Source organism: Mus pahari, chromosome 3 (assembly GCF_900095145.1).
Source record: "Mus pahari chromosome 3, PAHARI_EIJ_v1.1, whole genome shotgun sequence".
Taxonomy (NCBI): Eukaryota; Metazoa; Chordata; class Mammalia; order Rodentia; family Muridae; genus Mus; species Mus pahari.
The window spans coordinates 25,833,589-25,856,679 of NC_034592.1; the positions used below are offsets into that span (position 1 = coordinate 25,833,589).

Genomic DNA, 23,091 nt, shown 5'->3' on the forward strand with positions numbered 1-23,091 from the left:
GAGTGATGGAATTCGGCTTTCTGCCCCTCATCTCTAGAAGCACCAGCAACACAACATAGTCCACAGCCAAGCTTCAAACTCCTCACTCTAGGCCAACTGTCTCTGCAGGGCACAGTGGACTGATTACCACTAGGACACGCCCACCTGCCCTGCCTCCTTGGGGCTTTCTCTGAGCACAAGGGTCTCATCCTGATCCACACGTGCTCTAACTCTCCAGTCCTGAGTGCTAAAATGTGATACCAGACAACTGCTCCTCTGTCATGTGTCTGTCTGTCTGGAGACACAGTTCCATCAAGCTCGTGTCCGACCAGGGGAAGCTGTGCCATAATCACATGCGCCTGGAAAATTTGTCTCTTCAACAGGCACTGGAGCTCCAACAGGGAGCAGATGGTGGGTACATGGCAGCTCGGGTGGAAGGCATACTTTTTCAAAATACATTTATTTGTCCTTGTTCCCTTAAGGGTTAAAAACATCTCTTGGACTTAACCTTGCTGGGCTATACTGGCAGTTAAATGTTGCCTGAGACAATGGCCCAACAAGATAACTCATTTCACCTTTATCCTGTCTTTGGGGGGGTGGTCACAAGAGCCCTTGTACCTTTTGGGTAAGGCTGTTGGTCTTAGCAGCGTGCAGGGCAGCAGCCAGGTCCATGATGGTGACAGGCACGGAACAACTGCCAAGCCTTCGCCCTCACCTCTTGTTCCTTCTGGAGAGGGTTCCCTCATCCAGGGAGCATTCTCACAACCACTAACTAGTCTAAAGGACAGTGGGGTTCTAGAGTGTGTGGATACTGGTACCACCTCAAGGCAGATTATTGCATACCTTCCTATGCTTAGCCCCCCCTTCCTTGTCACCTTGGGTCCATCCCCACCTTCAAACGCTAGGAATGGAACCCAGAGCCTCCCACATTCCAGGCAAGTTTTCTTCCACAAAAACCAGAGCCCGGGCTCCACAGTGCTACCTTTAGCACAAAGGTTCCTTTTGCAACCACACCCACTTTTCAAGGGTGGCTTTTAGAATTCTCTGCCTGGGTGACTATCATTCTCCCCACGTGGAACAGAAACACTCCCCAGTTCTCTTCCCAATCAGCATCCTTCAGCGGAAGCTGCTTTCCCAAACCTGCCCTATATCTTAAAGGCAGCTTCCCTTTTCACTCAATGCCCAAGGAACTGGCACCACACTAGCCTAGCTCTATCATTTCAAATACAGGACTGATACCCAGAGCCACCATGCCAGCCAGTGGCCATCCCTGTCACCCACCCCAGAGCTGTCTGACACTAAGCTTCCACAATGCTGAGGCAGCCTACAACAAGGCACTGTTTATACCAAAGACCCACCTTTTTCTTATGGATCTAGAGGTAGGGACCCTCAGTGGGTATAGAAGCAAGCCTTCCAGAGGTCACATGCTACTAACCAGAGAGCTCAAGTAGCTGTAACTGTCAATTATGAGCTACAGGTACATGCAAACACCAGGTCTTTTGGACCTAGAACACCCCCTACCAGCTCAGATCCTGGCTTGTACCACTGAAGTGAGGCACCCAGGGATGTAGGCCACAGTTTCAGTGGCATGACTGTAGCATAAACAACACTGGTACATACCATGGCCACAATTCAGAGGCTTATAGCCACAGGATTAGGACTTTTAGGATGTGTTGGACCAGCCAGAAGAAAGGCTGTGGGCTGGCTACCATGAAACATAAACACAAGATTCCATACAGGGCTTAAGATGCTGAAGAAGCCACAGGGGGTGGGGCGGGGCGGGGCAGAGGACACACACTTCTATGTCCCAACTCAGTCTGAAGCCTTCTCTTAGACCCATTCCACCTCTCCTGCCATTATATGACAGATTAAGACACTTCTCCATGCCTGACCGGCACTGGGATCACACAGCAGCCCGACTCAAAGGGCTGTTGTATGAGCTGCTTTGGGATACTTGGCTTTTCTCAGTGCAGGGAAACATCCAGAGGGTCCGATCCAGATGGCATAGAGATGCGAAAGGTGACAGGACAGGAAAAATGATATCCCTTTCACTTACCTGGTCCCTTTCTTGTTGGGCACTGAGTATGGACGAAGAAAGTCCAGCTTGCTCTTGCTGATAACACATAGATCAATGTTGCTTCCAGATCCCAAGTCATTAAAGATGCCAGCTGCAATAGCCTCACTCACCAGCTTCTTGGCTTCCTCCTCCTGAGAAAGCAAAAGGGCAGCCATGGTACGTTAAGCCCACGGAGAATGGTGGTGTACTCGGCACACACAATAGTTCGCAGGTCTGTTTGTTCATGGTTGGTGCTTAAAAAAACCTCCTTAGAGCTGGGCAGTGGGGGCGCACGCCTTTAATCCCAGCAGTTGGGAGGCAGAGGTAGGCGGATTTCTGAGCTCGAGGACAGCTAGAGCTACACAGAAAAACTTTGTCTTGAAAACCAAACCTAACCACCATCACCACCACCACCAGCAGCACCACCTCCACCTCCCTAGAACTCCTGGAGCTCTTCAGGTGGTAAGCAGGGGCCTAGACTTTTCAAAGTCCTTCATGCCCGTGCCCTTTCTTCACTGCAGTGTCTTCCATTATATGCTGCCAGTATCTGTCATTTAAAGAAAGACTCAATAAGTTCTCCTAAGGGCTGGGCAGTAATACTTTAGGTTTCAGGGTACATTTATTGTCTGTTACAACTATTCAATGCCAACACCTAACATATAACAGCCACAAACTAAGCAAAAACAGGGTGATTATCAGTCCCAATAAAACTTTATTAACAAAAAACGGGTGTTAGGTTGGATTTGACTCCTGGACTTAGTTTGCTAAATGATCAAAATATCTTAATGCCGACTCCAGGATAGAATCTCCCCATCCGATAATGGGGGGACAAAGCTGCAGTTTATACAATCAAGGAGTGAGGGGAACAGGTTTAAAAAACCCTATGGAAGCCATTTTCTTGGTAACATAATGGACAAAATCAGCACTGTGAGGCTGAGACAAGCTGATAACAAAATACAATCATATTTCTGGGGAAATGCTGGCAGAGCCAAACCCGAGACCACTTGCCCTCGCAGACTGTCTCCACCCAACCTATGAGCTTATAAGTTTACCAAAGTGACTTGCTGTTTCTCCCCAAAATTTCCCTATAACTTATTTAGTTAAAATGGCCTTCATATGCCAAGGGAGACACACTAGGACCACAGAGGTCCCTTTAAGAGTTCAGGCCCATGTGACAGCTCCAAGGCTCGTCAAAGGGCAAAGGCTGAGTAGGAAAGGTAATAATGGCCGCCTCAGCAAAGCTTCACGGAGAGCTGAAGGCAGGCTGTAAACAAAGGCATCCAGGAAACAAGAGCAACGCAGGTAGCAAGGCAGAACATAAGACCACCAAGCTGCGATCCTTTATGAAACAAGGGCAGAAGTGAGCCAGCCTTTCCTGGCAGTGTCCCCCTGCTTTCCAACAGCACAAGGGCACAGACACTTAAGCCCAACAAAACATGCATCTCAATAACACCACCCCAAACCTCAGGCCCCACACCCGAACTGCCCCAAATTCGGTCTAAGAGCCTTGATGAGCAGACTCAAGGCTTCAAGTTGTGAGAAAAATCTGAGCCATGTTTGAATACTAGTGACAGTAGTGCCCTCTACAGACCCAGAAGAGGATAGAGACAGCTCTGCAAGAGTGGGAGAGATCTTTACCAAACCAGCAGCCAGACACCTTTGTGAGAGCAGTAAAGCAAGTTATTCTCATGTGCATCTGCACAGTGCCCTGAGAATTCACCGCACAGAATCATCTAATCAGGAACTCTGTTTCTGCAGTCCCACAAAAGCCTTACCAGAAACAAGGAACGGTGGTGTACAGGAAATGGTAGTGGAGACTGCTCCGACATAGAAAGCAAAACCCATTCACTGGCTTAACAAATGCAACCTCATTCCAACTCTGTGTATTAACCAACCTTAGATGTGCATGTGCACGCTCGCTGGGAGTGCCCTGCTTGCTCCCCAGCTTGGGGCTTCCGACCTTCTCCCCCTTCTCTTTTCTCCACTTAACTACCGCCTTTCTTTGTCTGTTCTCGTCCCTTTAGCTGGTGCTCTGAGCAAGGCACATGGGACAGAAAAAATACCCAACAGGCAGCACTTATCTTAATTCCCAAGGGAGGATGACATCGAGGGCATGGAAATTCTATGAACTGTTGTTACACATGCCTGTCTCGTCTGTACTCATTCACCCGGGCAGGAGGTGACTCTCCCTCTGCTTTGTAAACAGAAAGCAAATGGAAGTAAATCCCAGCAAAAGCACATTTCAAAAACTACAAAGAACTTGAAATGTATCATGTATAATTTGATCCACTTGTAGAATCATCATGTATACAGATGTGTAAAAGCTTTTACAAATTGAGGAAACATTTAATCTCTTCACCAATTCTAGAGAAGAGGATTCTTTAAGGACTCCTCCCCCCTGACCCCACCTCCACCCCCCAGTTATGAAATGGAAAACTTCACACTGAGCACCTACCGTAACATGTTAAATGCAGAATCAGGCACATCGATAATCACTATCCAGTTTTACTACACCCCCCAAACACCTACAGAGGCTCATACTAATCAGATTGTATGGCCAAGAGGGAGCCCCAGGGTCACACAGCTAGCAAACAGGAAATAGTAAAACAGGTTTGTTGTAGCCACAAACCATATCAGCTAAGAAGTAACTTTCTTGGGCTTTGGGCTCTTCACTAGTCGGGGACACCAAGGCTGTGTTAAGTTTAAGGATAGGTGCCAGTTACTGTCTGGTTTGCCATGAAGCAGCTCCTCTGGCTGTCATCTCTATTAGAGAACAGGGGAGCCTTGTGCTTTCCCCAACACCCACAGACTACCTGATGAAGGCCTCTCTACTTTGCACAAGATAGAGTAATATTCCCAGAGTGTCCTGTCAGGAATGCCAGCATCAGTGGCATACCTTCAGGAGACAGAGTGGGCAAATCCCTGAGTTCAAGGCCAGTTTCGTCTACAGAGCAAGTTCCTGGATAGCCAGGGCTAAACTCTGTCTCAAAACAGAATAAAAGATGATGGTCTTACTTCATGTTCTTCTCACCACCAAACTCTCTCAAAACACAAGGAGGTTGAAAACAATTGCTGTCTACCCATTACTTACATAGTACTTTCAAGAAGTATTTTCAGAGACCTATTTGAGGAACTGCTTCATATCTAAAATGCTGTCTTTAAACATGGTTACTTTACAAACAGACTTCTAGGTACAGAGATGCATCTATACTACTAGGCATGGTCTTTTTTTTTTCTTCTCTAAAGTAAAATTTCACAAGTAACTTGTTTTTAATATGTGCTGCTATTATTTTAGAAAACTGTCAGGAAAATTTCAGAAAGGTGGGGGAAACACCACATTTAGCATCTGTGGCCCACAGAATATTCAGGAAACAGGGTTCTTCCTCTAGGATTCATTCTTTCTAGCACTGTGTACCTCACTTTTCTGGAAGATCTGAGGTGACCTGGGTCCTGAGCAACATCTGCCTGGAACAGGTGCTGCTTAGGGGTCTCTGACCTAGCCCTGCAGACCCTGTACCCCAGATGGCCTGCCCCAAGTGCTCTGTTCTCCCCCTATGCGCTGGCATCCTTCTCACACCAGCCAGCTGCTGCAAGATTTACACTGCTCATCTCGAGGGAACTTGGAGATTTAGTGTTAGACCAGCAGGGTATATCCCAGCTACTAGAAAAATATCCCTCCAGGATAAGAGAAGCCCCAAAACACTCATGCAGAAGACCACCATGACCCTGGTGACAGAAAAACCTGAGGGTCTCATGTTCAAGGTCATCTGGCAGGTGTGGAAGCAAGCGAAAGAACCACATCTTCCTACAGACTCCTACTTCCTGTTGTGTAGCTGGGAGCAAGTAACCACTTCTCTGAGACGTCGCTCTTCTCTGTAACACGATAGTACATTCTACCTCACAGGTTTGCTGCAAAAAGAAAAAAATCAAACACAGAAAGTACCTACTACAGTGACTGGTGCACAGCAAATACTTCATGGTGGGTAGCTTATTTAATAAAGCAAGACAGAGGGCCCCTAGATGCATCCTACCTTTCAGCAGCAACTGCAGGTGCCAAACCTCAAGACTGGAAAGGGTGGTCCAGACAGACCTGCTGACAAACCTTCCCCCAATGCCATGGAGAAGTCCCTGTAATAATTAATCCAAGCAAACCACACTCCCTAAAAGTTCAGAGAATATAAAAGGAGCACTTCCTGCTTTATGGCTACAAAGACCAAACTAACTGGGAATATCAGTCCCCCGGGCCACCCTGCTTCTTAAATGAGATTACAATAAGAGTGATGTACTGTACTCCAAGTCAGCTGTGACAAGCAGCACTTTATAGAGCTATCTGTTTGTCTCCATCACTGCACCACACAATGTGTCCCTGGACTCCAATGTGCAGCTCCATTTACCGCTACATGACAAATGGGCAGCACTTGTAAAAGGCACAAAGAGGTCCACGTCGGCCATGTAATGGTCACCACAGCTGTACCCTAGTGCTTGAGGGGACAAAACAGACCCCCAAGTTCATTAAACTGACCAGTAATGGATCTTTCAAAAAGTGCCTTAGGAATCGTACAGAAAAGGCTAAAATAAATAACTCAGCATGGAAGGCTAATCTGAAACGGTGTTTGATAAATTATTTATACCACAGGCGATTGTCTGCATTTAATATTGGAGCTACTAGTAGCATCTTTAAAAGATGATTTATGTGTTGTAACGCTATTAAACTTTATATTGGCCCACTGCTAGCTATAAAGTCTGCTGAGATTTAGAGAATGAGTTTTAAACTGTCACTACAACATCATAGGAGATGGAGACTGTATTAAATCTTTACTTTAAACCTGTTATCTAGAGAGTTGTGTTTTGTAGACACTCACAAACTGATAGATTACCTCAGCACCGCTACAGCGTGGGTCCAAAGAGCACTGCAGAGAAACTTCTCCACGTTATCCCATCTATAGCTGTAATCCAATTCCTCTTCTCACTAAAGTGATTTTCAGATCGGCAATGCCACCAGAGTAGAATGTAGGACTGCCAGCCAATGGGCACCCTGCACAGTTCAGCCTCAAATTAATCCTTTGTGCGTGCACGCGCCTGCACGTATGTGAGAGTGTGTGTGTCCCCAATTATTTGAGACAATACATTTGTAACTAAAAATTTTAGAATTAAAAAGAAACAAAACTGATTATTGGTAGAAAAGTACCATCTGGTAAGTAGCTAGACTGAAAGGGGTGGAAAGGAGACAAAGTGGACTCTCATGAAGGGCAGAGCTCTGTCTACTGTTTGTTTTACTGGCTGGGAACAGGGTATGTCACTGTGTATATGGGGAAACCACAGGATGATGTTAGTAGTTTCCTCAGTTGCACTCCACACTTATATTTATACATACATACATACATACATACATACATACATACATACATACATTGGTATTTCGCCTGTGTGCTTGTCTGTGTTGATGGCACTGGATCTTAGAGTTACAGACAGCTGTGACCCAGCCATCTCTCCAGCCCACTTCTTTTTTTTAAAGCTAGGGTTACTTACTGACCGGCTGCACTGGTCAGCCAGTCCGTCTTGGTGGGTCCACAGCACTCGTGCCCTTCGGTTCATGTGGTGTAGCAAGCATGTTACCCACTGAGCCCCTAATTTCACTACTACTTTTTCACAGCACCAGAGAAGCATCCTTTTGCCTTCTACCAGGAACTGGAGACAGTTGGCTCTTCTTGGTTTCCTCTGGTGATAAGGATGTGAGATAACGTGGTACCCCAATTCTCACATAATTTCTATTTCTTTTTCTATTTGCTACTGGTCTACATTTACCCCCATTAATTGCCAAACATTTCCTCATTTATCGACAACATATATTTAACTCCTTAGAACCAAGTATGAGATGACTGGTCACAGGGTTCGAATTTTCAGTAAGGAGGGATGGGATCAAGAGATCTGCATTACATGACTACAATATATAATATAGAATAATATATAAAATAATATAGAAATGGCTGAGCATGGTGTGCATGCTTTTAGTCCTAGTACTCCTGAGGCAAATGGAAGAACATCATGGGTTCCAGGATAGTTAGGATACACAGTGAGATCCCATCTCAGGGAGGGAGGGAGGGAGAAAGGGAGGGAGGAGAGATATGTTAAACCAACCAGAATTTAGCTTATTAAAATAATGCAAATTAATCTTAGAAAATATCTATAACCTATCTTGATTTGGCGCAGCCCAGGTTCTCCACGGGAGGTAGGATCAGGGTCTGATGCCTTCTGAACAGAGGCCCTGAACTCTACCATCCTTAGCACCATCACCAAGTACAACACATACGCACAAACAGTAATCTATTCTACTACTCAGACGACGATCTAAAGCAGAGCAGGTTAAGTCTGGATGTGATTCGAGTTTGGATTCCAAAAAGAGAAAAACCACACTTCTGCACAACACACCTTTTCCATCTTTGTATCCCAGGACGTCAGACTGCGACATGTACAACAATAAATTAAGGAACAATCTCAGCTTCAAACACACACACACACACAGTTTTGTGAGACTCAATGACGAAGCCACAGGACAGGCCAATACCAACAAGAGCAATTCCAAAATTATGCCAGTCTCAACTGGAGACCAGTCAAGGACAATTAACAGCAAGGAAGAAAGGGGCTTGAACATAATATTTTGTAGTGACCTGTTAATATGCTAAGGTATTAAATATTCCATTAAGAGGCCTAAAATTTAATTGCTGATAGGTGAATAAAAAACTTAAAAGAGGGCTGGAGAGATGGCTCAGTGGTTAAGAGCACTGACTGTTCTTCTGAAGGTCCTGAGTTCAAATCCCAGCAACCACATGGTGGCTCACAACTATCCGTAATGAGATCTGATGCCCTCTTCTGGTGTGTCTGAAGACAGCTACAGTGTACTTAGATATAATAATAAATAAATCTTTAAAAAAAAAAAAAAAACTTAAAAGAGTTCAAAGGAGTACTTAAAAGAGCCCCCTCCCCCAGCAGTAGGCTTTCTGCACAAATCTGATACATCCCATGTGTGGCCACATCCTTTTTAGTAGAAAAGCTAATTTGTTTTTCAGACTGGGGTGGGTAGCAATGTAAAGACATCCAAATTCTGGGTCTGGCTTGAGCTTTGGAGTAAAAAGACCTGCCTGTGGAACACCTGGAAATCACTGTGTAGAAGCGAATTGCAACCATGCCTTTAACAGCGAGCCAGGTATTTCAGCAGATACCTGTAATCTAAGCCCTTGGGAGACCATGGCAGGATGATTAGGTTCAAAGTTGGCTTGGGCTCAGGGAAAACAGCCAAACTTAGAGGGGCTTAAGCGATGGTTCAGTGGTTAAGAGTGATTGCTACTCTTGCAAATGACCTGACTTCAATTCCTAGCACCCATGACAGGTAGCCTGCAACTCTAGCTCCAGGGGATCGATCAAATGGCTCCGGCATCTATGAGTACCTGCACTCATGTGCAAACACACACATGCATAACATTTAAAATAAACCTTAAAAAAAAAAACTTAAAAAATAAAGAAGTAAAGCAAAGGCAGAACGTGCCCTTATGATTGCAGTGGTGAAAGCTATTCTTCTCTTGGGACAGGTCAGTGTGCTGCCCCCTGTGGGTGCAAGAGTGCACCAGGATGTGGGTGATATAAGTCATCAAGGAAAGCTTGTGGTGAGTTCAGGAGAGATTTTAGGGGTTCTTAGCAAGGATGAGAAGGCCCAATTGGGCTTTCCCAGATAACCCAAGTAGGGAAACCCTGACCACTGCTACAGGCTTGGAATACACACAGGCTACACAGTCACAATGGGCCAGAAAGCAAAAATAAAGCTCCAGACAGTCCCATCACTCTGTGCTGTAGCTTGCAAGACTAGAGACAGTGCCTCAGCCAAGAACTATGAGGAAGAATAATGACAGCAATGTCCTAGGTATATGTGTTTACAAATCTACTGGTGACGTCTAGGATAGAAGAAAGAAACTGTGGAGAATTGCTGTGCTAGACACCCATGCTTACCCAGCCCTCGCCTGCTTCTGCAGGTGAGGACATGGGTGTACACAAAGCTTGGCTGATGCTCCCATAGGCACTCAGTTATGTGTGAAAAGAGCCAAGAATTTGTGCCAAACTAGTGCCTGGCACCACCAAAGTCTCTCTCCCTATCCTACCATTAGGAAAACTGGTGGCGGGCAAGTGGTTTTGCTGGAATCTGTGAAAGTGAATGGAAAGAAAACTACCTAAGCTTCCAGAGGGAAAAGGACCAAGAGAGAGAACATATTGCTCTCCACAAGGAGAGGAAATCAGTGTTCACAGCACAGTGTACACAAATATACATTTCCAAGGCTGCAAGGACTCAAATGTAAGATAAGAAAAAGACAAGAAAGTCTAGGTTTAAAAAGAATGCGAGAAATAGGCCCAGTAATTCTCAAAATCTATTCTCTTTCTCTCTTGAAATGGTCAATTCTAGAGAAACACAGAATTTATGACTGAAAATGGGGAAGATGGTAGAGAGGTTGGACCTTGGGCTGGGGATGTAGTTCAGTGATGGAATAAGTATAGCTTATGTAAGGCCCTAGGTTCAATTCTCAACACAAAAAGAGGAAAGAAGGCAAAAATGTGGTGGGGAAGGAGACAGGAAACAGACAGGAAAATGTACTACAGGTCTCAGCAAAGATGCAGGCCTCAATCTGTGGCCAAGTGCTTGCATATGTTCAGGGCCAATGTAAGGAATGTCCTCTACACCATTCTTGCTTCTAAAGCCCCAAGGTCTAGGAATGCTGGGCAGAAGAGCCACGGTTGGAGAGTGTACCCTTCTAGGAAGCAGTCACAAATAAAGCAGATTTCAAGTGACACAAAATTGTTCACAGAATGTAGAGGTCCAATGAGCTCCACATGAACTCACGCCTGGATATAAGTACATACTGCAGGCACCACTATGCCAACGGTGAAGTCTGCGCAGAGCCCGTCAGGGAGGAACCAAGCCCTAAGGAGAAAGGGGTAGGTAATCTTATGATGGCAAAATTAAGAGCTACCAAGAGGCAAGGTTGACAAAGAAGTTGTGGGAGTCAAAAGCTGCATGAGTAAGGTCATGAGGACTGGGTCAAGTCTGAGACGGGTGAAATCAAGCCAACACAAAGAACAGAAGTGATGCGTCAAGAAAAGTCAGGACCTAAGCATGAGAAGACCCTTACCCTTCCCCTGACAGAGGCAGGTAGTTCAGTGGAGCTGAACTGCTGAGGACCTTCCACATCACACAGCCTCAGCCCTTCTAAGCACTGGGAAGCCGTGGCTGATGTGATTAGATAGATGTATGTCTGCAGAACCTAGGACTGGAAGCAGTGGAGGAGAGACCACAGCAGGAGCAAGTCCTGGCGAAGATAGCTTGGTCCACTGGTAGGAAAAAAGGAAGAAGTGAGCAAGTCTGAGTTCAGGAAGGTTCAGGAGAGGGTGCCCATCTTGACTTCTAGCATGTCATGGCCACCAAGCACTCCTCTGAATGAATGCAGCCTGAGCACTAGAAATCTGAATAACTTCTGGTGGGTTGCCAGAAAGACAATAATTGTTATACTTCCTTATACATAATGACAGGCTTCTATAATAAATTCCCTAAAGGATGTCACCAGAAAGGAAGGGACAAGATCAAGTTAAGGTAGAATCACTGAAAGCTTAATGAACTTATCGGGAAGGGGTAACAAGTGACATTAACAACAAAAGCCCTACCTGGGCAATAATCAACTTGTAAATGCCATTTCCCATTTCATGAATGGCAGGACTATGAAACATTCCCATCTGGCCCCTGGAGTACCACTGAATGAGGACACAGGATTGGTTAACTTGGGCACAAGAGATGCAAGTGTAGAGAAAGAAGCACCAAGGGGCCACTACAGGCCAGAGGATGGTGGCCCTGTGTGGGGGTCAAGATATGAGGAAGAAAAAGTAGAATGGCTTAGAATGGTAACTGCTGTGGTGTGCTGGCATACATCTTTGCTCCCAAGAGGCAGAGGAGGACCTCTGTGAGCTCTGGGAGCCAGGGATGCATAGTAAGACTGCTTGAAAAACAAAACAAGAAAGAATGGCAACCTGGGTAAGGGCAGAGAAGAGGGAACCAACTAGAAGGGGCTAACAACTAGGACCCCTCTGAGGACCAAGCTGATAACCTTGTATTGGGCCCCTGAGGAAAAGTCTTCACATACACTCTCAGTTCCTTAAAGGCAAAGAAGAGATGCTTCTAAAGAGGCACAAAGAAACCAGACGTGATGGCAATCCTCCATATCCCAGGACTCAAGAGGCAGAGGCAGGAGGTTTATGCCAAGTTTGAGCCCAGCCTGGTCTGCATAGTTCCAGCCAATCAGGACTATGCAGTGACTGCCCATCTTGAAAGAAAGGAATGAAGAAAGGAAGGAAGGGAGGAACAATAAAACTTCCAGAATCTGGATCTGGTAGGCATATGTTTAATTTTTACGGCTTTTAAAATGGGGTGTGTGCATGTCAGTCTTGGTAACAAGCACCTATACCAATGAACCATCTTATTTAACCCTGACTTAAGGAACTTATGGAAATAAAGACCAAGCATGAACCCAGCCCTGCTAATTACGAGCTGTGTGACCTCAGTAGTTTCTCACAGACCCTAACGTAGCAGAGCACCTATGGTTTAATGTGCTATGTGTTCCTGTGCAAATTCTAATACACAAAGTTCTGAAGCACAGTGGAAGTTACTAGTCCAGTACCCTGCTTGACTCCTGCTTTCGCTAGCCTTTGCCAGTAAGGTGAAGTTCTTCCAGAACTGATAATAACAGCACCCAACTCAGAGCCAATAAATCAATTATGAAAGCAGCCATCATACTGCAAATGAAATTTGATATGAAGTCTTAAGTCTTAGGTGCCACTGCACCTTCCACATAGAATTTACTTCTGTATTTTGGAGGTGACCCAAAAGCACATTCACACTGCTTCCTCTCTTTCAACAGAAACTCCTATAGGAGGTAGAAATGCACATCCAATGAACTACACTATGCATGTCCCTTCCCACTTACTCTTCCAAAAAAAAAAAAAACAAAAAACACCCCTCTCAAGTGCCCGTACCCTCACACTCATTTTACAAATGCAAGAAATCAAGCAGCACAGGGTAATAAACCACCATCCAATGGCATATGACCAGACAAGACACTGAAAGGCCCGAGATTAAAAACCATTTTGTCTGACACCAAAGTCCATGCTTTGTTCACCCAAGGAAACAGAACCTCTGAACAACCAACAAAATACTAACAATGTTTGTTTAGTCATTAATTAGCTGGAGCTGAGCAATACTTACAGGTCTAAAGCACTTTCCCTCTAAAATTATGGCAATACTGTGGCTTAAGCCATGCAACTCTAACATCCCTCCTGAATCTAGCTGGCTACAGCAGGTAAAACTGAGACCCTCCTGATGACATCACTGTACCATCTGTCCTCAACAAATCTTTTTTTTTTTTTTTTTTTTTTTTTTGGTTTTTTTTCCAGACAGGGTTTCTCTGTATAGCCCTGGCTGTCCTGGAACTCACTTTGTAGACCAGGCTGGCCTCGAACTCAGAAATCCGCCCGCCTCTGCCTCCCAAGTGCTGGGATCAAAGGCGTGCGCCACCACGCCCGGCCTCATCAAATCTTATATGGAAGCCCGTAAGATCCACAGGCTCACATTTTCTAAAATACAGCTCTCCCCAAACAGAATGAGTCCAATTGTTCTCTTCACTTTGTGAATCAGCAATAAAAAGAACCCATCTAACTTTGTTTTCATAAGGCCATTTGTTAATTGTAACTCTTAACTAAAACAGAACTAAAGGGCAAGGACAAAACTTTTTTTAAAAGTTTTGGGGTAAGAGGCTAGAGCTTTTGATACACTTGACTGGCAATTTAAATACCCAGTCTTCCCAAAGCCCCCTTGAAGGGCTGGTTCCAACCCACATCAGAAGTGAACCTTCTATTTTATTAGCAGGGCTCTTCAAAATGCACACACTCCACTGCACCAGTCTTGGTGTTCCTCAACAACTCATCTGGGTTTTTTAAAAACCCCACTTTCAGGTCTGGAGAGATGGCTCAGTAGTTAAGAGCATTGGCTCTGGGTTGAGTTCCCAGCCCCCATATGATAGCTTCCAATAGTCACTCCAGATCTGGGGATCCAACACGTTCTTTTGACCTACCACCTTGGCCACCAGATATACAAATGTGGTATACATGAGTACATGCAAGCAAACACTCGTATCCATGAAATAAAGAATTTATTGGGGGATGTTAAATTTTTTGAGACAGAGTTTGTTAGGCCGTTCAGACTATCCTCCTGCCTCAGCTTCCCAAGTGCTGAAAAGGAGTGTTGCTACTATATTCAGCTTTCATCTGAGTTAAAAGCCAATGTATTTGTCAAGAATTCAAAGTCAAAGATCATTATATCTCTTTAATTTTCTGCTATCATCATAGTTCCAATTTTAGGAAATGATATTCCGGTGCTGTAACTACCAGTGTGCTGCATTCTACGGACACAGTGTTCCCTGGAAGCATTTTCACAAAGCTATACTAACCAAGCAGCATTTGCATTGGTGGTGGTGGTGGTGGTGGTGGTGGTGGTGGTGGTGTGTGTGTGTGTGTGTGTGTGTTGTTAGCATAACCTGATATCAGTTTGTTTCTGCACAGCTTCAGGGCTAGGAAAGAGTGGTATAAATTATCTCATAGAAAACCACAAGTAACATTATCTGTGAAGGTTAAAACTTTAACTACCTTCCTGAGGTATGCTGCTGGGGTCTCATTACAGCTGGTAATCTCACATTCCACCATGCACAACACACTAAGTACCAGCGTCTCCCAATTACACTGCCACATAAATCTCAAAGGACATCTGAAAAGTCTACACAGCTCCCGCACCCACCGCTGACACACAACCACCTCTAATGGAACACGGCAGCTTTCTACACTTAAACATTCACATTCAGGGACAGGGCTGCTCAGCTCCAGTCCTAGCACAGTGGAGAACACATGCTAATTAAAAGGCCACACTAACTCAAAAATGACCACTGAGACAACTTTAGACATCGTGCACGTCTGGAGTTTTGCTTTCCTATTTCCAAATATGCTAAGCTTCTAGGGCTACAAATGGCAGAGCCTCACCAAGTACTTTTGTATAGAATAAACTCCTCTTTGAGCTGGTGTCCTACTCTTCCACAAACCCCAAACTTATGTGACAAGCTGCATGCCCTCTGCAATTGTCTCAAAGTCTCCTGGGGATATTCCAGCAGTCCATCATCGTTGTGTTGTCCCCAACAACCCCGACATCTTACCTCTAAAACCTGTCCCCTTGTATGCCAATTTCTTGTGCATTTCTCCACGTACTTACAGTAGTTGTTTGTGGACTTGTCCATACACTAGACGGTGACTGTCACAGACCTGGATCAACAAACCTACCTCCATATTTCAGAAGGACTACTGCCTGTCAACAGCCTACACAGAGAGGCCCTCAGAGACTCCATGGTCACTCAGCTTTTCTTTTGGGGCTGTGGATAATGGCTTATCTTTGCCAAGTGTGCTGTTTAGGAGTTTGAGAGAATGGGCACCTTTTTAAAAAGTTTTCAAAGTAAGCTGAAGGTATGACAATCACTCTTACCATAATCATTTCATCACTTCTAGAACTATTTTACTTCAGGTACCAAACTACCACTTGTATAAGCTGTCTTTAAAAAAATAAAAAATTAAAAAAACAACAAAAAAAAAAAACCCAAAGCCAAGAGGTAACAGCTTTGAACTAGCTGAGAGAACTTCAGTTGCACCCTCTCTTCTTAAGAACCACCAGTTCCTTCCAATATTGGCAGCTGATTGTTCAGGTTATCTCAATACAGTAATGTGCTGACTTTCCCCAGGAGGAGACAGAAATAGAAAATGAAGGCATTCTTTCCCTTTCTTAGAAATAAAACTACTCTGCCTGTGAAAAATACAGTTTTGCTTTTTTTAATTTTCAATTACCATGGTTTAGCTCAGAAGGTAAAAACCACACAGAAGCAATTTAAAACTTTCTAGGTCTTCAAAGCTGACCAATGATGCAGTGAACTCAGCTGAGGCCCTCTAGGCCTCACTCTTGCAAGTAGAAGTCTCTCTGAAGGCTTACATACCTGTGTATCATGCTCGCCATTTTTTATGTTAACCAGTATGTATAACATACACCTACACAGACACTACATTTAAATGTTTAGCCCCCAAATGTTATTTTAAGCATAATTTCTCCACAGAGCCACTTCATTTTTTAAAAAGAAAGGGAAAAAACAGAGGGGGGATTCCCTATAATTCCTAATCACACTTCAGTGTGTATTAGTGGATGTGCAATGCTGGGCTGCTTTGTACACCCACATGCCCAGCACCTCCCCCTTCCTGATATCACACACCACACAAGTATAATAAACCATGTTAATATTTCATACCACTGTGAAATATGCTGGAGTATCAATTCAACATCTGCTGTCTTTAGGGCCCGGGAGTCCCGCAGAGACACTTTCAATTTGTAATTGAGTTCTATGCTGAATTAATCAGCAGTTTATCTTTTTTACTAAAATAACATCTTCACCACTAACCCAGATTTACATTAACAATTTATGCCAAATTACCTGCCAAGGCAAACTTATAGGATTCTATGCTACCATCCAATAACACTCAGTCCTATGCTTCATCTCTTATATTTCTCTAATCCATACCCAAGAAAAGCAGGAGTCCATTGTCCAAGAGGCTACAAGCTTCTGAGCACAGGCGGCTCCTTGGATGTGTAACAGAGCCTAATTTTGACTGGATTCCACGCTCATGCCCCACACCCCCAATAGTCATTTGGAAGTAGTTATAAGTCATGATTCTTTACGAGCTTCTTTTATTCTTCTCCTAAGGAACTGATATCCCAAATCTTGGTCTCACCTTAGTACCACAAACACAAAGGGATCATTTTAAAGACCTTAAGTTACGTGAGACACAAGTCAACAGAAGCAATGCTATCACACAGGGGACAGCGCTTACTCTGACATCACAAGGCACAGTATTTAAGCAGAAGCATCTCCTTTCTCATTTTAACTACACACAGACGTCAGCAAACACTAGGCACCCCTGCACCTGGCTCTTGCCCTCTGAACATACAGTCCCTACACACCAAGCCTTACTTTGCCTGCTGGATTTTTGCCACATGTGCAGACAACAACAAACTGTGAAATATTTCTCCGACATGGTACTCATCTCTCTATACTTCACAGCTACAGGAAATATGTGAAGCAAAAGCATTTCAAAAGGAGCACCTGCTCCAAAGAAATGCATCACAAATAATTACCTATCTACTGCGGTGTAGGAGAATTCCTCTTTACATCTGCTGTGTTAATGGCTGCACAGGAAGTCTCCACTACACTCACTCAGGATGGCCTCTTCCAGCAGCACTCCTGGCCCAGCACCATGTGCAGTGTGTTGCACTCAGCTGGCACCAGCAAGAATGCTGAGTGATCACATACTGATTCTTTAAGAGTATGAAACTCAGAACAGATTTTTAGCTGAAAAACTCTTTAAAAGAATTAAAGTAAATGCATTTGCCAGGACACTATTTGTAAACATCTTCTAATTATTCTTTAAAGAATCGGAAATAAGATGCCCTTAGGATTTACAGAGTCACTTTTCTAAGATTTACTGAGCCCTGAATTCCAGAAATCTGGTCCAAGAAGAACCCCTCCCCCACAAAGGGGATTCGGGAATACTGATTCTTTGCTCTTAGCATCTCTTCCTTTGCATCCCAAGACTAAACAGAAGAACAGGACAAACTTAATCCTTCATAATCCCATACCCCAAATATCTGACTTTCAACTTTTATTGAAAGTAGAATATAACAAGGGTAGAAATGGAAACCATCCACTAACAGTAAACTGGTATTCTGGAGAGAGAGTTGAGGAGACATAGACTTGCCACAGGAATGGACACCTAAGAACCCACTTCTAAGTCAAGAAGACCCTAGAATCCCAAAGAACCAAAGGGAGAAAAACAATCTGTCAAATCCAAATGCTGTATGCAGTGAAGCAAGGCCCTCCTCCCCGTCAAGCGTCAGACACAAGACCAAAGAAAACTTTGCCCTCTACGGTTCCACAAGAGCACTGATGTGAATGGGGAAAACCCGGGAAAGGCACCTTAATTCAGGACTTCCCTTTCTGCCTCTCCAAGGGGGTGCTAGTGGGTTCCACTTCAAGAGAACAAACTCGCTATTTAGGAACTATTAGTTTTATTTATGATTGCTGTGTTTGGAGTGGGGGAACCTCTAAGCACCCACATGCCATAATGTGTATGTGTGTAGATTAGAAGACAACTTCCATCATGGGTTCCAGGGATGAAACTACAGTGTCAAAATCAGACTTTTACACATCCAAGGAGCCACTTGTGGTCAGAAGCTTGTAGCCTCTCATGGCAAGTGCTTTTGCAAGAGCCATCTTGCCAGTCCATTTTGGTGTTGTTTTCAAAGATTATTTACTCTTTTTTTTTTTTTTTTTCCTTCCCCCAGGGCTGAAGATAGAACCCAGAGCCTTGCATCAAACTCACTTTTTAAAAGAGAACCAATTTGACAAGCTTTAGAGTCTTCCCACTCTACAGTGGATTACAGAAGGGATTACAATCCCTTCTCTGACCTTATCCCCTCTCTCTTTCCCCTAACTCCAACTCTGCCTTCACAATTTTATAAGAGGGAAACTATTTATAATCTGAGCTGGTGGGTGGCATCCCATCAGCGGTGCTTCCCATTATCATCCATCAAAGGAGTTAACGGGAATTCCCTCAAATCGCCTACTAACCCATAAATGCCGATTTCAGTATCTATTTATTGCTAAGCTTCACTAATCAATTCCACTGGAAAGCACTACTATAAATATTCTATGTAGGTTTTATGGGAGTGTATCTTGGGGGTTCTGACACCTTCCAAACCTAGTTTTAAAACCAAAGAAAAAAAGTACTAAAGAAATTAATGTATTTTCTTAAGCATAAAGGTACAATTTTACTGCATCTAATGCTTCTGGTCTCAAGGAGAACCAGTAAGTAGGAATTATGATCAAAGGAAGAAAAAAAAAATCACAGAAACAATTTCAAAAGAGCCCTGAAAAGGGACCTTTCACTAAAGAAATACACAATCAGCCCCATCAATGCCCAAAACCAGAGATCATAAGCATGTCCAATACTAAACTGTCCAATCTACACATTTCCATAATCACACTTGTCATTAAAACTGAAGGGAGATTCCATTCACCCTTACCTGGATAACTGTACTCAAAATGGCAGGTGGCAAGCACTGGTAAGGAAGTGAAGCAATCAAAACCTATGTTGCTATGCCCGCAGAAATTATGGAAAGAGCTGGCAGTACCATCAAAGATTAGTCCTGTTCCACACATGTACAAGAGATGCTCATAGTATAGTAGCCAAACAGCAGAAATAACCCAAACATCCATCAACTAATGGATATACAAAATACACTCTGTCTATACAATGAACCACCCCACCAGTAAAACAATGAAGTGCTGATACCTGCCACAGCATGAATGAAACATTATTAAAGTAAGGAAATAAGGAGACACACACACACACAGACCAACATATACAGTGACATCCAAGTCCAGAACATGTGGCTTGGCAGGAAATAGGCAATGATACAACGTTGGTCTTTTGAATCAGAGGAAGTTTGAAAATATTCTAAAACTGAATGTAATGATAGCTGTACAACTCTTATTAACACAGTAAAAGCTGCTAACTTATACACAGGCAAACTGAATGGGTGTGAATTATGTACGTCAATGAACTTGTCACTAGATAATAAGGAATCCAATGTTTCTAGAACTCGGTGACCTAAAAAAGGTCAAAATACTTAATGACATGTCACAAGTCAGTCAATAAATCCACATTCTAGTTTTGTTTTGTTTTGTTTTGGGGTGAAGGTTGTTGTTGCTGTTATTGTTTGAGACAGGGTTTCTCTGTGTGGCCCTGATTGTCCTGGTACTTGGCCTGTAGACCAGGCTGGCCTCGAACTCAGAGATCCACCTGCTTCTGCTGGGATTAAAGGCATGTGCCACCACTACTCAGCTACACTCTAATAATTTTTAAAAGCAAAAGATCATCATAAACAAAAGGGCCATCACTGAAAGAATCTCGGTTTGAACTGCACATTTTCCTCTAGACATATATAAGACATTTAAGCTGATGTAGCTACCACATAAATACAAGCTTAAAAATCGAAATCTGAAAGACTAAGTCAAGTGAAGCTCACTAAGCTAGACACCATTTCTACTATTACTAAAGGCCAGGCCTTTTTTTTTTTAATTGTATTTACTTAAAACTGTGTTTGATGTCAATGGGGTTCAAGCAGCACAGGAAGGTGCTCTGCTAAACACCCATAGTCCTCCTTGATCACCACTCTCTGTGGTGTGGATTCTGCCAGCAAACCTCCCAGTCAGTGGTCACCTTCCTATAGAGTCATTAAACCTCTTGGTGTCAGCTGGGAGAATGAACCAGCAGCTTCCACACCTGAGCCCCTGTGGCAGGGACAGAGGCATTAGGATCAAGATCACTAATGAATACAGAATTCATATGCTGCTTGTCAGGGTCCTGAGCTCAGAGTCCACAGATGCGACCTAAATAGGATGGCGGACAGAACAATTGTTGACGAAGATTAAAAAGTTTTGGCAGTTGGGGAAGAGACAGCACCTCATTATTCAAATGCAATAGTCTTGCTTTGCTTATTTTTTTTTTCCTGTTCCAGTTATTTGTGACTTGCCTCAAATGGACAAATGCCACTCACCAGCATTTAAAGAGCTCTTAGTCTCATCGCTAAATCTGAGGTGGATTATGTCACCTGTGCATCAGCCATCTAGAGAAAACAACTCTTGTGTAAATAAATATCATCAGAAAACTCGGGGGACACACAAGGATGAAAACAAGGAAAAGAAAACCAAAAAGTTTTACAATCTAAGAAAAGAAGCAGGGCAGAGGTGGCACACGCCTTTAATCCCAGCACTTGAGAGGCAGAGGCAGGCGGATCTCTGAGTTTGAGGCCAGCCTGGTCTACAGAGTACATTCCAGGGCAGTCAAGGTTTCTTCACAGAGAAACCTAGTCTCAAAAAACCAAAGAGCAACCAAAGAAAAACAAAGAGAAAAAGAAAGCTCTGCATAGCCAAATGTATTTCCCCCTCTTTCCCCTCTCTCATGCTATGGGCTCCCTCCTGTGTGGCTGAGCTCACCAGACAGACACCTACATTGATGTTTATGTGCCCCCCTCTGACATATGCCTGGCTTTCTGCTGTCTTCACAAGACCTAGCCAGAGGAAAGGAACGCTCTGAACTGCCCCACGAGTAACACATCTTCCACTCTATTGTCAGAGAATTACACACTGAGCAAAGAGACAGAGCAACACAGTAGTTGATTCCAGCAAAACAACTCCAAAGTCAGACTGGTAAAGTCCATATTCTGACCTCATTGCTGAGACCTATGTGTAACCTGTGTGTTACTGATCTTCTTACAGCCCGGTTTTCTTTCCTTCACAGGGTAGATTATAAAACACTGACCTCCAGTAAATATCTGAAACTACGGACACCCCATTCACTATCCTCCCCCAAAAAGCAACACTTGCATGACACACAGACTTGTGCTATACTCATGTCTACCACACAGGTCTCTCTGGGAGCTTTCATAGGGGAAGGAAGGCCCTTACTTCTCTACACGATAAACTGCTAAGCCTAGCATAAGATCCTCTTAGTGGCTGCTATGTGACATTTTCAACCTACTACTAGCCAGAAGACATTCACCATGTTTTAGAAAGCCGGTTTTGTATACACTGCCATAGAAGGTGTTTTATTGCCTGCATCTAACCCTCTCAGCAAACTGCCGGTAGGTCTCTGAAACGTGGCTTGCAGACATGCATCAGGAGCCATGATGTAAGTGCAGTAGAAACAGACTGGCAGCCCAGTCCTCCAGCACCTAAGCCATAACCACACTGAACTCATGTTCGTTTCCCTCTGGGACCATCCTATGTGATAACCGCAATAGATTTTTTTTTTTAATGAAATAATGCAGATTTCTGCCACTACTGTCCCTCTGCACAGCAGATATGAAGTCTGCAGCTTTGCTTCTGTTATTTAAATAAACACACACACACAATCACTTCTAAGATTTGCTGTCAGAGCAGCATATTGATATCAAGTCTTCCATTATTTAAATGGATCTATAGCTGCCCACAATGACAGATTAATTCTGTTTCTTCAGGAGCTAGGTGTTTGGCATCATGTCTGTGAGCTAACCACAAGCCTTTAGGGCGATAGCTGCTCACATCTTTAGCAATCTGCAAGGGCTTCTCTAGAGGCCAGCACTGGTCGAGAAATGAAATATGACTCCATAAATCAGCCGGCTGAAGTGGCACTTGTATGCGTCACCATCTATCTTCCTACTTTCCCTCTGAAGGGTACAGGGTAAGAGCTCATCACTCGGTACTGCAACCAGAGAAAGGGCCATCACAGTGGGCACTGACAAAGCATGTGCTACTTAAAACTGAAGCCACACTAAGACTGGGGAAAAGATCCCGCTGGTGTTAGCATGCCTCAGGCAGTGGTAGAAGCTTCAGCAAGTCATCTTCAAAAGGCAGAGAGCCAGAGCTCTAGAAACCTGCAAAAACTGGCTAAGCCTGCAGTCTTCATTGCTTTAAGTTGAGCATCTTCAAAGTCTAGAATTCTAACTGTAGGGCACAGCAGCTGCCACTGCAGATCTGATCCTCTCAGCTTTTGGCAGCTCTCAACTTGAGATTCTAGCAAAAGAATTTTTCAAGTTGCTATTATTGCCTGTCATAGATTTATAAATATTGTGCACTATCTGCTGTGGCATGGCTCTCATGGGACGTCAGAGCATGCCAAACGCGTAACAGAATGAAAACAGTTTCTATTCTTCAAATAAATGCTAATTTTTAAACTGTGCTCACAATGTGTTTGGTGACCAGCTCCAATGGTACAGAATACGTATTGGGGGGGGGGGAGCGACTGTCTTCTCCAGCAGCATTCAGCTGCTGCTTTCATTAAGCTTGTTT

At 44.0% G+C, this 23,091-nt stretch overlaps 1 protein-coding gene across 1 annotated transcript in view; it reads right to left on the bottom strand.

Annotated features, from left to right (window-relative positions):
- Psmb7 (proteasome subunit beta 7) overlaps window positions 1–23,091 on the bottom strand; it is a 58,067-nt gene that overhangs the window by 862 nt on the left and 34,114 nt on the right. The window contains exon 7 of the mRNA XM_021192686.1: window positions 2,036–2,187. Within this exon, the coding sequence (XP_021048345.1) occupies window positions 2,036–2,187 (152 nt within the window). The remainder of the gene's footprint in view (window positions 1–2,035; window positions 2,188–23,091) is intronic.